Genomic DNA, 16,057 nt, shown 5'->3' with positions numbered 1-16,057 from the left:
CGGCATGTCAACTAGGGTAACTTTCTCTACGCCATTACGCTCCCCCATAATATGCTCTGCTAGGAGTGACTTCTTTCCTTCCGCTTTCAAGTTTCGACGTGGTGAACTCTCCAGTGATGGGTAACCCACCTTGCGTATGCCACTTTCCTTTTTTGACAATGCACCACTTGCGAATGATCTGAGGGGAGAAATCACCTGACCCATTGAGCAACCCTTAAGCGGTATATTTAACATGTTACATTTTTGGGTAGACAAGCATCTCTGCGATGGGGTCTTCACTTCACTGCACTTCCTTTGTGTGATGATGAGAGGAGGCCGCTTCGCCAAATGGGATGCCACTACCTCGGCGCAAAGGTGGCCATACAGGTGAACCTCCCTCAGCGCAATTACTACGGAGCTTATAATGACACCCATTAGAGTTGCCATTTGTGCAACGCTAATGATGACTACTTGGAGCAGCAATTTGGCAACAGCACAGATGGTTCCTTGGGCTATCACCCCTATGATGGCTACCCTGTTGGTTGCGAACCGATTAATCGCATGTAAACACAAAAGGGGGGTCCTTCTTAAACCGTTTTCACCACCGCACCAGTTGGTTTCACCACAGCTGCTACTCATTTGACCGTTCCCCACAGTTACAAATATTTTTTTATTGCTTCCCACCTTTTTGAAGCTCGAAAGGGGAAAAATAAAAGGAACACCCCGATTGTCCTTTGCTGTGAAAATGAGTGCTTCACATTTGGGTTCAAATTGAGGATCTTTCCCCTTGGCGTGGACAAGTCGCGAAAATAAAAGGGTCACTCCATCGTTTGTATTAGCTATTGATGCACTTACGTTGTTGCCATCCACGTGGGAACATAACGCCTTCTTCCCATTTTGCTTACAAAAAGTTAAATCATTAATGAGGGCGAAGGAACCAACTGTGTGTGTCTTCCCTTGGCTGGAATCTCCTGCACAGCGTAAGGCACATGGTCTGCACAGGGGAATGGCTTCAAATTTGTTGCTCACTTTGGGGTGGTTAACACTCGTGCTGGGGGTGGCCGTCCGCGTTGCGAGGCGCGCCTTACCGGGGGGTGTCTTCACGATAGTGGTTCTTCGGGTGGAGCAGTTCTTCCATTCGGCAAGCGGGGGAACCTCTCCCGGGTCTACCGAGTGTGCCGACTGTACCGACTGTATCGACTGCACCGGCTGCTCACTTCCTTCCAGGTCCGCACCCTTCGGCGGACAGCATGACCATTTGGAGCTACTCACCCGATGAAACCTCGCATGAACGTTTCCCCTTCTTTTGGTTCTCTTGTGGTAGCCTATCTTTTTGGTCACCTTTACGCAGTTGGCATTTTTACAAAATGGGGGGGCGGCACCATCCCCGCTTCTTCTTAAAAGAAGTTTATTTTTCTTTTTGGGTGGGGAGGCGATCCTTCCTCTGGAGTGTCTATCCAGGTAGATACGCTGCTCGTCATCGCGTCCCGCATCACCACTGCTGTATGTCTCTTCCCCGTGAGACAGGACCCCCCCTGGGGCACCCGATTTCACCGAAAGGTCCGCCACAAGACTAGCCTTCTTCCTATTCTTATACAACACAAGCAACAGCAAAACTCCGCACTTGATATTGCTCAAAAAATTCGTCTTCTTCATCGCCCCATAGATGGCACTCTGGTGGTCATGCCTCTTATGTAGGTGGCGCATAACAAGGAGCAACACTTTTGCATTTTCGCCAAAGTAGCGTCCCTTTTTCACTGGCATGTTGCAAGCATAGTTCTGTACGTCCCACTCTGCATTTTCCTTCTTCTCCATTTTTGTTTTGCCTTTATTTATACCTCCACAGGTCAAACCATGGTCAAAGGCAATTTTCATTTTATTCCTATTTAACACTTTGTGTACACTCGAGCCTTGAACAGAACTCATTTTGGAGTGGCTCATTCGTTTTTTTTTATGTTTTCATGTCAATATGGGGGGAGGGGGGATACTTTCTCAGGTATTTTTATTTTTTTTTTTTTCTTCCCCTCCCCCTTGGTGTTTTTTTTTTTTTTAAGCTAGATGGTGTGAATGAATGACAGTTGTGATGTCGCCAGTTGGCTGCTCCACAGCTGTTACTTTCTCTACTATGCCGCATCAGCTTGTTGTTTCTTTTTTTTTTCCCTCCTTTAACATTTTAAAAAAATCCCGCCCAGTGATAAAAGTCCCTCTTGGAAAAAAAAAAAAAAAACAAAAATCACGGCGGACAAAAAGGGGGAAACAGGCCCAGAATGCTTTCACTTCAAAAAATGCGAGCTGTATGAAATTACAAGCACAGGATGTGAATTACATGAGAAGTGAAAATAACACGGCAGTGTATGGCAGCGTATGGCAGCGTATGGCAGCGTATGGCAGCGTGTGGCAGCGTGTGGCAGCGTGTGGCAGCGTATGGCAGCGTGTGGCAGCACATGGCAGCACATGGCGTGGAATGCGCATATAAGTCGTGACGCGGCAAGTACACTACGCCTGGCAGGTACACTACGCGCGGCAGGTACACGCTTGTGCGTAACGCGCGCCGGATGTACAAAATGGCGTACAGTCCCAACTTGGCTCGAAAAAAAAAAAAATATTACGTGCTCGAAACGGGGGGTGACCAGCACGTGAAAAAAAAAGAGAAAGCAAAAAGGGGGGAAAAAAATACGCAATATCGTATGCAATTCGAGGGGTGAAGGAAAAATGAGGAAAGTGTGAAAGTGGGAGAAAACGAAAAAAAATTCGAAACGGGGTGGAAATGGGCAGAAAAAAGAAGTGGAAATGTGGGCACAAAATGGGCAGAAAAATGTGGGCGAAAACGTGGCAGAAAATTGGGCGAAAAATGGGAACAGTGGTGCGCACATAAAGGGGGACACAAAAACGCACAGACGTGGGAACAGAATGTGAATAAAGTGGAAACGGGGTCGGAGAGAAATGCCGGTCGGTCCGAGCAAGAAATGCTAGCGGGATCAGAGCAGTAGTGCCAGCAGGTCCGACGAGGAAATGCGAACAAAACGGGGAAAACACACAGGGGTGAGCAAAATGGTCGCAACTGCTGGCAGTTTGTCTCAGTTGGTCGCAGTTGACCTCAGTTGATCTCAGTTGATCTCAGCTGGCCGCACAGTGGCGCGAAGGGGGACGCGCAATAAATAGGGGGCACGTAAACGCCTACGCGGGCGAGAACAAATTGCTAATTTGTTGCATGTGCAAGTGATAATTTCTTCTCTGCTCATTTTCTTCCTTCCGGAATTTTAAGCTCATTTTTGATTGAAAAACAAATCAACCTTTTTTTTTTTTTTTAAACGCCACTGAGGCATGTACGGTGTTCTGCGCACAGTGAGGTTGATTAATATGTATACTGAGTGTTTTTTTTTTTTTTTTTTTTTTTTTTCCTGCGTACCTTTTTGAATACGCAAAAATGCGTTAAAATATGGTATGCTATTTTGCCATAAGAGTATCGCGCGCGATGGGGATGACGAAGTGCCGATAACGCGCGAGGTGGACTGGGGGGTGGAGGGTGTGAAAAGATAAAATAAAGCTGAAAAAATAAGAAAATCGCCAACCGTGGGTACGTAAAAAATGCCCATTTTTATCGCATACCATACGTGTACGTATGCATATGCGTATGCGCGCGCGGGGAATTACGCACTACTTCGGCGTACACCCAGTGAGCGGCATGCATACCTTTGCGTACACCCAAGCGAGCGGCATGCGTACTTTCGCGTACACCTTGCATAGGCGTGCTACTTTTACGTATGCGCGCTGGCATGCGCGCGGCGTGCACGATGACCCGGGTACGGCTCGCGCTCGCCGCGCAAAGTGGGGGGATTTAGCGGCCCAAAATTTCGCAAACGCGGCAATTGTACGCACATTGACCGAAGCAGAAAAAATTTGTTCAACTCGGCCAAAAAATAACTAAATAACTAAATAACTAAATAACTAAATAACTAAATAAATAAGTACACAAAGAGGCATTCTTTTTGCATCCCCCTTTGCGGGATAGGCTCCACGGAAGCAAAAAAAAAATAGCACGTGCACACACACACAAGAAGGAAAAAAAAAAAAAAAAAAAAATGCTACTTGTAAAGAGGCACATATGACGCATGGAAATACCTTTTTTTTTTTTCCTTTTTTGAAAAATCCTTTTTTTTTGTGATTCCCTTATATGGTATTTCTTCAAGTGACAAAATATAAAGGCGCTGCTTGGGGAGAGCCTTCCCCGCCACGAAGTGAGCCCCTTTCCCCCTTCCACCTCGCTGCATATCCTCGCGCAGTACACCACTTTCAGCGTTTGCACCAATTGTAAGTTTAAAAAGAAAAAACGGGAGTAGCACAGTGCGAACAAGAAGAGGATATAAAAATGTAACGATTTAACTACGGAAGGGGATACCCTCACCGTGTAACTATCAAAAGGATTGCCCACCCTGGCTATTTCTGCTCACGGAATGGAATGTTTTTTTTTTTATATGCCTCCTAGTACGTCACTCACCCCTCCCTATGGCTATTTACACTTGTGCATGTGCATACACGGTTAAGCTGAGGGGTACATAAAAGGCTTACCATTTTTTGGGGGGGCACCCAGTTCGACCTGAATTTTCAACCACTTAAGTATTTTCCATTCTATGTGCAAGTACGTGATTAACTCTGTGCAGCGCGCCGTTCTGCTTGTGTTTAAGCGGTTGCCCCTTTTTAATGATCTGCGAGGGGGTGGCCTTTCCTGTTCCCGTCTCCTCCCTTCTGTTTCTCTTTTTTCGCCCCACCGAAATGAGTGTCAACCGCGCTCCCCTCGGTCAGTTCGACGGGGTGACCGCCGCTTACGAAAAATTATTTCGAAAAAGTAAAAGAGCCCAACTCGTTTGCTAAAATGGAGGTGTCTCTTCAAATTGGTAAATTTTGTGGACGGAAAAAATGGTGCCCATCTGCGCCCCTCCCAAAGATCGTAATGTTGACCAGCTCTTCATCCATCTTCCGACAGGGCGTGGTAAATATATTTTTTTTTTTTTTTTTGCCATATCTCAAAATCTTCGCAACGTTGTTCCATTCCTGTTTATTGGCATTTTATCTGAAAGGGGGGCACCCACTGATAGGGTGAATAATCTGAAGCGTAAATCTGCAGTTTGTAGAAAAGGCCGCATTTTATGTTGTACGTACAGGGAGAAGGGAGGGAGTACACCAAATGGGAAGAAAAAAAAAAAAAAAAAAAAAAATATATATATATTATTTATGTCCCCCCACTAAGTTCATCACTAACCAACACATCGGGATGTTCTCACTCGTAACACCATGCCGAGGGGGTCCTCCTCTTATACACAATGCATGATAGTCACCCTCGAGGAAACCTCCCAACTCCTTTCTGGTTTGCTCACGTGGAAGCGTGTCACTCCCCCCGCGTAGCAGGAAAATTGACGATCACTGTGGTGACCATGTGAACAACTCCCCTGTCTGCAAACAGCTGTCACTCTCTCGTATTTCCCCTCCTTCGTTTGACACGGCCAACTTATTCTGCACACAACTTCCATCAGAATACTGCCCACATGTTAACACAATTCCGCATGAAAAAAAAAAAAACATTTCTACACACACCTTTCCATTCGGGTGATTTCACATCGGCGGTGGGATGGAGCCACACATATTTTATTATAACACTTAGTTAGTAGGCGGAATGGAAAATGGGTACACACCTCTCCTGATAAGGGTCAAACAAATTGATCATATTTGTCTACACCTCTTAGGATTTTACTTTCACACTTTGTTTGATACATAGGGGGAAGGGGGAGTGGTTAATATCCTTTCGACGGGCCCTTAATCAGTTTGCAATTTTCAGCGGATTAACGAAATCGCACACGTGCAGGAAAATATGAAGGGGGACACTTCACCTCACCCAGAAAAGAAAAAAATAATAAACTCAGTTTATCTCAACATGGCATAATTTATTGCAGCTAAATGGAGCACAATATAATTGCATACACTTCTGTGTTTTTTTTTTTTTTTTTTTTTTTTTTTTTGCTACTTCAATTGGTAGGGCTTCCAATTCGATGCACACAAAAAGCTAGCATCGCTTGGGAAAAAAAAAAAAAAAAAATAGGGACCCCACACATATGGGTGTGAAGCAGCTCGGAAAAGCCTCCCTTTTTATTAACCCCCAGAGAAGCACTTAGAAAAGGTCCATTTTGATGATGACCGGGAGGGGGGGACATAACACCACTGCGGGGAGGCTCCCCCTTTTCGGCGGTTTGCACAGCTACAAAGCGAAGGAGTGTTCGAAGAGCGGCCTCGTTCACCTAGTTAGAAACACAGCACTGTGGTGTTACGCGGCTGTTACGCGAACGTGCACGGCCACCTCTTGGACCACCTCTGGAACCACCTCGGGGACCGCGTCAGGTCCCCACCTTTTACTTAATAAAAGCACCGCCAGTCGGCGGGAGTCCGTTCGAGTTTGCAAATGCAAAGGTGCAAGTACCACTGCAGAGGGGACGCTTCTGCCAACTGAAAGGGGAAGACCCCGCCCGCACGAACGCACACACGCATCGTAAAAAGGGAAGGAACGGGGGAGGCAAAACGACGCACACGTAGGTAGGCACACACGCACGCAGGCAGACAGACTGACACACACACACACATATATATATATATATATATATACAAAAAAAATTAGGTAAATACGGTCCAACTAGCGGGTCTCCTTTTTTGGTGCAGTGAACAGGCTGCCTCATGATGTGAGTAGCCACCCAGGCGTCAGCATTGGGGAGTCCTCCTCCTTATATGTTATACGAGCTGTCACTGTCATCTGATGAGGCAAACTGTAAAAAGGGGGGAACAGGCACGACAGGCCCACATGAGAAGGGGTATGTAGAGGGGGGGACCAAGTAGCAAAAGGGAAGCAGCACGGGCATAGCAAAGCAGAAAGAGAAGAGTAACTGCTAACTCTTGGCGACGCGCCACACACCGCCGGAATAACGTGACTTACATCTTTGCTCGAATCGTCGCTGTCAAATTTGGCTCCCTTTTTCGACTTTGAGCCATCCAGTAAGTTGCTCTGCGGGGCGAGGGGGAGGGAATTGACCAAATGGGCACAATGATAGGCGGTGGAGGGAAGGGAGAAAAAGAAAAAATATATCAGGGGGAACTCTCTTGCTCCAATGCACGAAGCGTGGAAACATGCTGACACAGGCCCATTTCTGCTTTACCTTCTTCCTCTTGGGTGGGGACTTTCCGCCGGAGCTTTCCTTCGTGGGGCTGCCCTTCTTCTCCGTGGCTTTCATCTTAACCTTCTCGGCCAGGGTCAGTCGCGGCTTCTTCTTATTTTCTGCAGGGGGGGAGCGGTACAGGGGAGAGAGGCAATGAGTGTGTGAGCACATGGCATATACGCATGGGGGGTATAAGCACGGGGGTGCGTGGGAGGGTGCACGCGCCGCGCAGGGGGGGAGGCCACTCGAAAAAAGCTGCATAAAGGGCTCCAAACGGATGTGCATACGCCGCTCATACGAAGATGCATAAACCGCTTCTACGCAGATGCATATGCCGCTCCTACACAGATGCATAAACCGCTTCTACGCAGATGCATATGCCGCTCCTACACAGATGCATAAACCGCTTCTACACAGATGTATATGCCCCTCACTGCGCCGCTCCCGCGCCGCCGCGCCCCTCCCGCGAGGCCGTACCCAGCTCGAGCAACTTGCTCCGGATGCCGGAGAAGTCATTGACGTTGATGGTGCTGTTGGGCGAAATGGTGATGTTCTCGGGGATGCCTAGCGGCTTGCTGGGGGTCTGGTCGAGCGCGCCGGGCGCGACCCCGTTGGGCTCGATACTCTCGAGGGACTGCTCCGGAGAGGGCGGCTTTTTCCTCCTGGAGTTTTTACTACTACTACTAGGTTTGTTGCTATTGCGGTTATTTTGGCTAGCCACAACGGTGACGTCTGCATCGGCGTCCGCTAGAATTTTACTAAGAAGCGGCGTTGAATCGGAGACATTGGTGGCAGCATCGTCGGCTGCCTTGGAGAGAGATACGCTATTGTCTAAGTCTCCATTGACCAATATGGGTGTGTCATTGTTATCTGCTGCCTCATCCGTTCTCCTTAATCTTTTTCGCGTAGTGCTATTGGGGCCATTATTATTTGGCGGTTTTTTATTCTTCCTAATGTTTAAGGAGTGCACTAGGAATTCACTACTATCTGATGAGTCACCTGATGATTCGTCGTCACTGGAGAGTTTCTTTTTCTTTTTCTTCTTCCTGAAGTTGCTAGCGGTTTGTTTTTTGGCAACCTTAAATCTGTTGCTCTCCTCCCTATTGGCTAGTTCTACATTGCGTTGGAACTCAATAGCTTCTTCGACCTTTTCAATATCTTTCAACCACATGGTCTCCACAGTGATGTTTTTTAAAATTTCTAATTCTTTTTCTTTTTCTTTATGCTGTGCGAGGAGTTCTTCTACCTTCTCTAGGGTGAGACTAAAGATGGGCATACTCAACAGGTAGTCGTAATCCTTAACAGAAATGCCAGCAATTATTTCTTCATTATCTTCTGGATTTTCAACCGACTCGAGTAGCTCCTGCTCGAAGATTTCCTCCTTTTTAATTTTGTTAATATCTTTATAGGGGTCATATCCTTTTCTATACAGCTCTTCCACAAGGACTTTCTTCTTTTTCTTGCTGACCACAAGTTCGTTGTTGACGATGGCGAGGATGAATTTGCTTTTATTGGAAATGATTTTCTTTTCCTTTTCCAATTTGGATATTAGGTAGCTCTTCCTATTTTCATATGCCTTCAGTCGGTGGAAGCAGAAATCTTTGAGGATGTCCAATTCGGTGGAGTACCTTTGCAGCTTCAAATTTGGATCAAACAGAGTCATATTAGTCGTTGTGAGGGTACTTTTCAATTTAAAAACCTTTTCTAGTCCCTCCTCTTCTGCCTTCTTCATCTTGGCTGGATCCATTTTGATGGTAAAGCAAATATCCTCATGGGAACTGTTATCTATGTAATCTACAATCAGTTGGTGTTTCTCATCGGTGAGTAGCTCTTCCAGAAATTCTTTATAATCTTGCGTCCACTTCTTAATTGGCAACTCGTTAATTTCTAACGTCTCATCGTCTATCTTGTGAATTATACCTATAGTTTCGTAGCCTGTCTTCCCATTCGATTCTATTCTTCCTTTGAAATCTTTATACCAGGGGATCATGGGGAGGAGGGGTTCCTTATTAATGTACCTCTTAATATTTTCTATAATATCTTTATAGTTATAATTGGGGATGAAGGAGGAGTAGCCTGTTCCGATTCCCTCACACCCGTTCACCAGGATGGTGGGGATGACTGGGATGTAGTACTGTGGTTCTATTTTTTGCCCCTCCTCATTTAGGTACTTCAAAATGGGATCATCGTATTCGTTAAATATGCTCCTTGTGGAGCTAGCCAATTTGGTGAAAATGTACCTAGCGGCGGAAGCGTCTTTTCCCCCCTCCTTTCTGCTACCAAACTGTCCACAGGGTTCAAGAAAATTTATATTATTCGACCCGACAAACGTTTGGGCCATATTGATAATGGTCTGCTGTAGGGAGGACTCCCCGTGGTGGTAGGCGCTATGCTCCGCGATGTACCCCACCAGTTGGGCCACCTTACATTCATTCTTTAAGTTCCTCTTAAAGCACCCGTAGAGCACCTTCCTCTGCCCCGGCTTCCACCCATCCATGATGTTTGGTATGCTCCGCTCAGTGTCATACCGTGAGTAGTAAATGAGCTCCTTATTCACAAAATCGTAGTAGGACAGGTCCTTCTCCTTATGGTCTACATACGAGCCGATGATAAAATTCTGCAGCCACAATTTCCGGTCTTCAATTCGTTTCTTGCTGAATGCCATGTCGATCGAATCTCCATCTCGGTCCCCCGTCCAGAGGAACATAATTTTATGATTCTTAATATCGGAGAAGTACTGTTTGAACTCTTTATCGGTGGAGGTTCCCAGCCCTTTGTAGTATTTAATCTTCCAGCCGACTAGATTGGTGCTCTCCTTCCACTGCTCATACTCCGCGATGGTGAAAAAGGAATGCTCCTGGTTCCCCTTCTGGACCTTCACAATTGGAGTTACAAATTCGCTTAGAAACCCCTTATGCTTTAGCAAACTGGGCCAGAACTTATGAATCATGTTGATTAGTAACCCCTTGATGTGCGAACCGTCGTAGTCTTGATCGGTCATTATCATAAGCGACCCGTATCGCAGCCCTTTTATATCTTCCTTATTCTTATCTGTAATATCTAATCCCATAATTTTGAAAATGTTTTGTATCTCCTTATTATCCATCAGTTGCTTAAACGAGGCGTCCCTCACGTTTAGTAACTTCCCCTTGAGGGGGAACACCCCATATTTGTCTCTCCCTACAATGGAGAGTCCAGCGAGACAGGACGTCTTGGCACTATCCCCTTCTGTAAGAATGAGAGTGCACTCCTGACTGTACTTACTCCCTGCATCGTTTGCATCTTCCAGTTTGGGTATGCCAATAATTCTTTCTCTCGCTTTGGATGAGCCCGCCTTCATTTTCTTCCTCAATTCTACTTGTGCCTTTGCTTGGGCCCACAGTAGGATGTTACTTAAGATGGGGCTCTTCAAAACGCTGTTGATCGTTTTATCGGTTAGGATACATTTGCTTCCAAATTTGACCGGCTTGGTCGTCAAGGTCTCCTTCGTCTGTGAGTCGAACGTAGGGTTAACGATTAGGCAATTCACGAACACCCACAAGTGGTTCTTTATATGCCCGGATTTGATTTCCATTCCTCCTTTGTTCTTCGCGTTGGCCTTCTTACTGAGCGAGTTTAGCAGCTGCTCTACTATGTAGTTCACGTGCGACCCTCCTTTCGTCGTGCAGATGCTGTTGACGAAGGACACCTGCTGGAATTGCGAGCCGTCCGTCTTCGACACGACTATTTCCCACCGGTGCTGCTTCTCGTGTATTTTCACAATTTCCTCTTCGTCGTTGTTGTTCGCCCCGTTCGCGGCGTTGCTCTTGCTGGGGGTGGCTTCCCCGGGCTCCTGCGACGCGCTCACGTCGGGGTTCTCCGCCGCGTTGTTCGCCTCGCCGCCTCCGCCATTTCCGCCGCCACTCCCATTGCCGCTTCCGCTTCCACCACCGCTTCCACTTCCGCTTGAGCCCCCATTCCCGGGACTCACCCCCGCGTTGTCCTTCAAGTACAAATCGACGTAGCTCTTGAAGTCCTTTATGGCCAGCCGGTTCCCATTCAGATATACCCTCACGCTGCACGTGCCGGCCAAATCGTACACCCGCTTGCACAGCAAACTCTCTATATCATCATCCATTTCGGTCATCCCGAATTTGGCCAAGTCCGGTTTAAAGGTAACCTTCACGTAATCCTTCCCATTGTAGTTCTTAATGTGTGGCTCCGAAAATCTAGACATGTTATCCGTCCACACCATTTTGAATTCTTTCTTTCTGGAGCTGTCTCCACACTGCACCACGAATTCTTTGCTAAATATGTTGGTCAGCTTTGCTCCGAACCCGTTCCTCCCACCTGTGATTCTGTCTTCCGCATCGTCGTAATTGTCCGAAGTAAGGAGTTCCCCAAAAATCATATGCGGCACGTAGATGTTCATTTCTTTGTGAATGTCCACTGGTATTCCTTCCCCATCGTTATACACACTGATTTTCTTTTGGTCCTTATTAATTTCTATTTTGATGCATGTCATAGGGTTTTCGCTTTTCTCCTTCTCCCTGGCCTTCACATCTGCCGCGTTAACAATTATTTCGTCAAATATTTTGTATAGCCCCGGCACGTAGGTTATATTTTTCTGCACCATCCGATTGCGCTCCTTGTTCCATACCCACAGCAGCTGCGTGTGCATCTCCACGCTCCCTATGTACGTGTCTGGCCTCAGCAGGATGTGCTCGATCTGCGACTTCTTCTGGTACCTCTCCTCGATGGACTTATTTTTCGACATTTTGGCGAGGGGGTTTAGGTGAAGCGGTTTAGGGTTAGGGTTTAGGTGAAGCGGTTTAGGGTTAGGGTTAGGATTTAGGGTTAGGGTTTAGGTTTATTGTTTAGAGGAAGAGGTTCAAGAGAAGTGGTTCAAGTGAAGTGGTTCTATAGAAGTACTTTCAGGAGAAAAAAGTATCGTTCCACCACTACTGGTGGGGGTGCAACAAGTTGCAAGAAGCTGCTACAGGGACCGTCAAACGAGCCGCCAAGCGGGGCTCGCCTACGCCGCGCGCAACGATCTGCCCGAACTCTGCGCAGGTGCATGCAGGGTGTGCATGGCGGCACGCGGAGTTGGGGGGGCAGAAATGGGTAGAAGTGTTGGGGCGGCAATATGGGCGGAAAATCGTGAGGGAACTCACTAAATTGCTATATAGCAAGGGAGTAGCCAGAAAGTAGCCAGAAAGTAGCCAAAAAATAGCCATAAAATAGCTAGCTGATAACTAGCTGAATGATAACTATATACTAACTAGATAAATGATGAGCCAAAAAATTAGAGCATAAAACGCAGAAAAAATGTGAAAAATTAGGAAGACTTTGCCAAAGGGTAGGGAGGGCCTGGGAAAAGCCTTCCGGGGAGAGCTTCTTCCAAATCCGCTCCACAGAGGGAGCCACGCTGGGGCACATCCACACAAGTGAGGGACTACCTACACATGTGGGAGGCACACCCTTCTAAATGAGTGGGGCGCGCATTGCCGAACTCCTCTTGGACACCCCTGTGCATCTGCCTGCACACGCGCGCTGCAAAATCGCACCGCTGGGGCGCCCAGGAATTTTCCTGCGCCCTGAGGGGGCTGCCAGGGGCTAAAGCATCAAAAAAAATAAAAATTAAAATGAAAGTCAAAATTGTTGGAGAATAAATAGTACGTCGTGAGAAATAGGGGGGTAAAAAAATGGGGTGAAAAAATTAGGCCAACTGGGGCGAAAATGGGGCGAAAATGGGGCGAAAAATGGGGCGAAAAATGGGCCAAATTTTGGCAAAAAAGGGGCGAAAAATGGGCCAAAATTACGCACAAAGATGGCAATTTTTCGCAAAAAAATAGTGTAAAAAATGAAGCGACGAAATGTGAGCAAAACGTCGTGGATCCACGGGGGACCGTTCGAAGCAAATGGCGTGAAAGCAAAACAGCGTACACATCTAAAACGGAAAAACGCCGCTCCTCCCCCCTTTTTCTACGTGTTCAGGGTTCTCTTCGCTTAATTTGTGGCATTGTGGGCGATTCACAGGAGAAGAGGGGGGCGAATCATTAAAATGGGTCGAGGGGAAAAGGGGGGACGCCGCTGGGGGCCAAAAAAAAAAAAAAAAAAAAAAAAAGCGGGAAGGAAGATGCGAAGATGCGAAGGTGCGAATGTGCGAATGTGCGAAGCGGGAGCGAACAGCAAAGGGAAACAAAAACATGACACCCACTTCGGCATCTATTTCTGCGAAATGAGCGAATTCCCAATAAAGTGGCCACACCACACCAGTCACAGGTGCGTCCGCGCGTACGCGTACCAGCGCGCCTGCTTCCCAATGGCGGTGGGACGAACGTCCCCGCACATCTCCGGCGGCAAACGCAGAAATTTGGTACACAATGAAAAGTGCGCAGAGTGTGGAAAAAAAGGGCAAGCGATGTTCACTGTTTGTTATATTTTTTTTCTACTTTTTTCTATTTTTTTTCTACGTTTTTGTAATATATTTTCTAATCTTTTTTCTATTTCTTCCTTTTTTTTCCTCTTTTCTAATCGTTTGCTGCTACACTCGCTACGCAAATTGCCGCAAGTCGACTGTCCCACGATGTGCAACGATATGCATGTGATGTGTGCTGCACAGCTAACTGGTCGAAGGGGAAACACTCGCTAATGTACATTCACGTACCATTCTGGGCGATGTTCCAATGTGTGCCCATATGCACTGGTAAGGATCACTCGCTAATTTTTGAAGGGAAAAAAAAAAAATAAATAAAATAATTTTTTTTTTTTTCCTAATCAGTGCTGGCGGGGGGAAAGAGGGAGCACTCAATGTTCAATGGTTCATGTGTACCCGCGACGCTAAAGAAATGAAAAAAAATGAAAGCGCCTCATCGCGCGGGTAGTGCTTTAGGGGGGGGAAGCATATATATACTGGCACGTATGCATATAAAGGTACATTACTCGCGTGTGTACTGTTCACTGTGTATTTTGCATGTGCGCGTGTATCCCCTTGGGGGGCTGCCAGATGGGGATAAGGGCCCGCCGCGCATCAAACGGAGAAAAGGCTCGCCCAGCGGTGCAAACGGACGTAAAGGCAAAATCGCCCCCGCAGGCTGGGTTGGGCACAGCGAGGTGATTTTACTAAACGATCACACTGCAAATCGCACCGCGCAGGCGAATCTAGTGGGCAAACCCAATGGGCGGATCTCTCCCGCGCAGGGACGGGCTCACATGCTAACTCTACGTCCCTCCGGGTGAATTGCTAAAGGGCATGAAAGGGTAAAGCGGCAAACACGCCGAGGGGAAACTTAGGGGACTCACTCCGAGAAGAAACGTAAATAACTCTCCCGAGGTGAAGCGTACTCTCCCCGAAATGCATTCTCTCGAGGTCAAGGAAAAAAGGCCTACAGCTGAGCTACGCGCGAAACACGTGGGCGCAAAACCTCTGCTGTGAAAGCAATGCCAAATAAATTAGCGAAGCGAAAAAAGAGCATCACAAAAATTTGCAAACTCGTGAGTGGGACCTTCACGCAGGAGCTCCACTGGGGAGACTTGCGAATGCGCTAACGAACGGTGTGCAAGTGAACATACCAACGCGGGGAAGCATCAAGAAAGAGAAAAAAAAAAAAAAAAAAAAAAACTTCCCACTTGCAGAGTATGCATTTCCCCATTTTCGCAAAACCTCACGTGATGCAAACCTCCTGGCGAAATGGGGGGCCCCGCGAGGGAACGCAAAGACAAAGTTATTCGGCCTCACACTACAAAATGAAGCAACGCACATGTCTTTTTTTTCCTTTTTTTTCACCACACGCTACGCAAATGCATACACAGAGGTGTGCACGTACACATGGACGTATACGTGTAGGCGCACCCGTGGAAGGGGGGACTCCCCTCCCCCAACGCTCCTAACCCTTTAGCCTCTCCCCTCAATTCGTCTTACCGACGTTCCTGCTTGGACGGCATCTCCCTTCTGTTCATTTTTGCATCCATTGTGGAAGCTTCATTTCGCCCTTCTTCCTCTTCTCTCGTTTTATCTGGGCCAATACGCCTGGGTCACTTTGGAGGGGCATGTATTTCTCTCCCTCGGATACTGCCCGGGTTACCCTCGTCACCGCTTACCATTTCGCTACGACGGGGGGGGGGGGACTCGCAAACGGTAGAAGGTTTGGCGCCATCATTCTTCGCTGAGCACGCTCAGTGCGTTCACCCGTTTGGGGAATTTGAAATGTAGTTACGTTTGTTTGGGTTTTTTTTTTTTTTTTTTTTTTTTTTTCTCCCCACTTGTTAGTATCTCCCCCAACCGCAGCAGCGTAGGAGAACAAATCAACGGGGGGGAGAGAGAGACCCCACGATGGTGGCAAAAATGTTGGCGACATTTCCTCGTGCAGGGGAAACTCTCTACATTATTGCGTGACTCGTGGGGGGGAACACCTTCGAGCATCGTTCCGTTTGTGTACCCCTCCATTTTGCACCCTCGCAAAAGAGGGCTCTTCCCCCACATGAGGGGTAAATCCCTCTCAAGAGAAGGTGGGAGAATATCCCCCGGACCGCAAGGCAAAGGCTGTGACATCCCATTTTAAGGTTTCCACTTACTGTTTTTTTCCCCCCCCTGTTTGGCTAAACCCTTGGGAGTTTTCTTCCCCCCCTCCGCATCTCCCCAATTGGTAACTTCACCACCTCTCTGCACTCCCCGCGGGCAAAATGCAAGTTTCCCATTTTTACGGCAAAATGATTTCACCTCATCGCATCGCATCGCACCGCACCTCATGGTGCTTCAAATTGGGTCGACAAAATCTCCTCTTCACTGGCGCTTCAAAAATTACGAGTGAATGTATAAGCCCTCTTTCCCCCTCTCGCAATGTACCTGCAATGTTTCACCCCTCCAGTTGCCCAATTTTTTTTTTTCCCTCTCCACGTGA

The 16,057-nt window shown here is 47.3% G+C and overlaps 2 protein-coding genes across 2 annotated transcripts, besides 19 other annotated features; both read right to left on the bottom strand.

The window, feature by feature from the left end:
• Nucleotides 1-87: 87 nt before the first annotated feature.
• Nucleotides 88-242: a microsatellite.
• Nucleotides 243-624: 382 nt separating this feature from the next.
• Nucleotides 625-676: a microsatellite.
• A 214-nt stretch (nt 677-890) lies between these two features.
• On the bottom strand, nt 891-1,794 carry PVX_084860 (hypothetical protein; the record flags this gene model as incomplete). Its single annotated transcript, XM_001616589.1, has 2 exons — nt 891-973; nt 1,068-1,794. The coding sequence occupies 2 exons, from the start codon at nt 1,792-1,794 to the stop codon at nt 891-893; spliced, it is 810 nt and encodes a 269-aa protein (XP_001616639.1).
• Nucleotides 1,795-3,454: 1,660 nt separating this feature from the next.
• Nucleotides 3,455-3,480: a microsatellite.
• A 518-nt stretch (nt 3,481-3,998) lies between these two features.
• Nucleotides 3,999-4,051: a microsatellite.
• Nucleotides 4,052-4,142: 91 nt separating this feature from the next.
• Nucleotides 4,143-4,163: a microsatellite.
• Nucleotides 4,164-5,270: 1,107 nt separating this feature from the next.
• Nucleotides 5,271-5,296: a microsatellite.
• Nucleotides 5,297-5,408: 112 nt separating this feature from the next.
• Nucleotides 5,409-5,442: a microsatellite.
• A 623-nt stretch (nt 5,443-6,065) lies between these two features.
• Nucleotides 6,066-6,094: a microsatellite.
• A 501-nt stretch (nt 6,095-6,595) lies between these two features.
• Nucleotides 6,596-6,626: a microsatellite.
• Nucleotides 6,627-6,650: 24 nt separating this feature from the next.
• Nucleotides 6,651-6,708: a microsatellite.
• Nucleotides 6,709-6,731: a microsatellite.
• A 15-nt stretch (nt 6,732-6,746) lies between these two features.
• On the bottom strand, nt 6,747-11,931 carry PVX_084855 (DNA topoisomerase II, putative; the record flags this gene model as incomplete). The annotated part of the gene is made up of 4 exons (XM_001616588.1): nt 6,747-6,788; nt 6,956-7,024; nt 7,176-7,294; nt 7,653-11,931. The coding sequence occupies 4 exons, from the start codon at nt 11,929-11,931 to the stop codon at nt 6,747-6,749; spliced, it is 4,509 nt and encodes a 1,502-aa protein (XP_001616638.1).
• Nucleotides 7,247-7,268: a microsatellite.
• Nucleotides 7,574-7,624: a microsatellite.
• Nucleotides 8,477-8,497: a microsatellite.
• Nucleotides 11,153-11,221: a microsatellite.
• A 129-nt stretch (nt 11,932-12,060) lies between the features above and the next one.
• Nucleotides 12,061-12,120: a microsatellite.
• A 1,237-nt stretch (nt 12,121-13,357) lies between these two features.
• Nucleotides 13,358-13,382: a microsatellite.
• Nucleotides 13,383-14,847: 1,465 nt separating this feature from the next.
• Nucleotides 14,848-14,879: a microsatellite.
• Nucleotides 14,880-15,485: 606 nt separating this feature from the next.
• Nucleotides 15,486-15,512: a microsatellite.
• Nucleotides 15,513-16,057: the final 545 nt, after the last annotated feature.

The sequence above is a fragment of the Plasmodium vivax genome, chromosome 13 (genome assembly GCF_000002415.2).
Source record: "Plasmodium vivax chromosome 13, whole genome shotgun sequence".
Lineage (NCBI taxonomy): Eukaryota > Apicomplexa > Aconoidasida > Haemosporida > Plasmodiidae > Plasmodium > Plasmodium vivax.
Note: the sequence above shows the minus strand (reverse complement) of the source record. Positions and strands in the feature narration are given on the sequence as shown.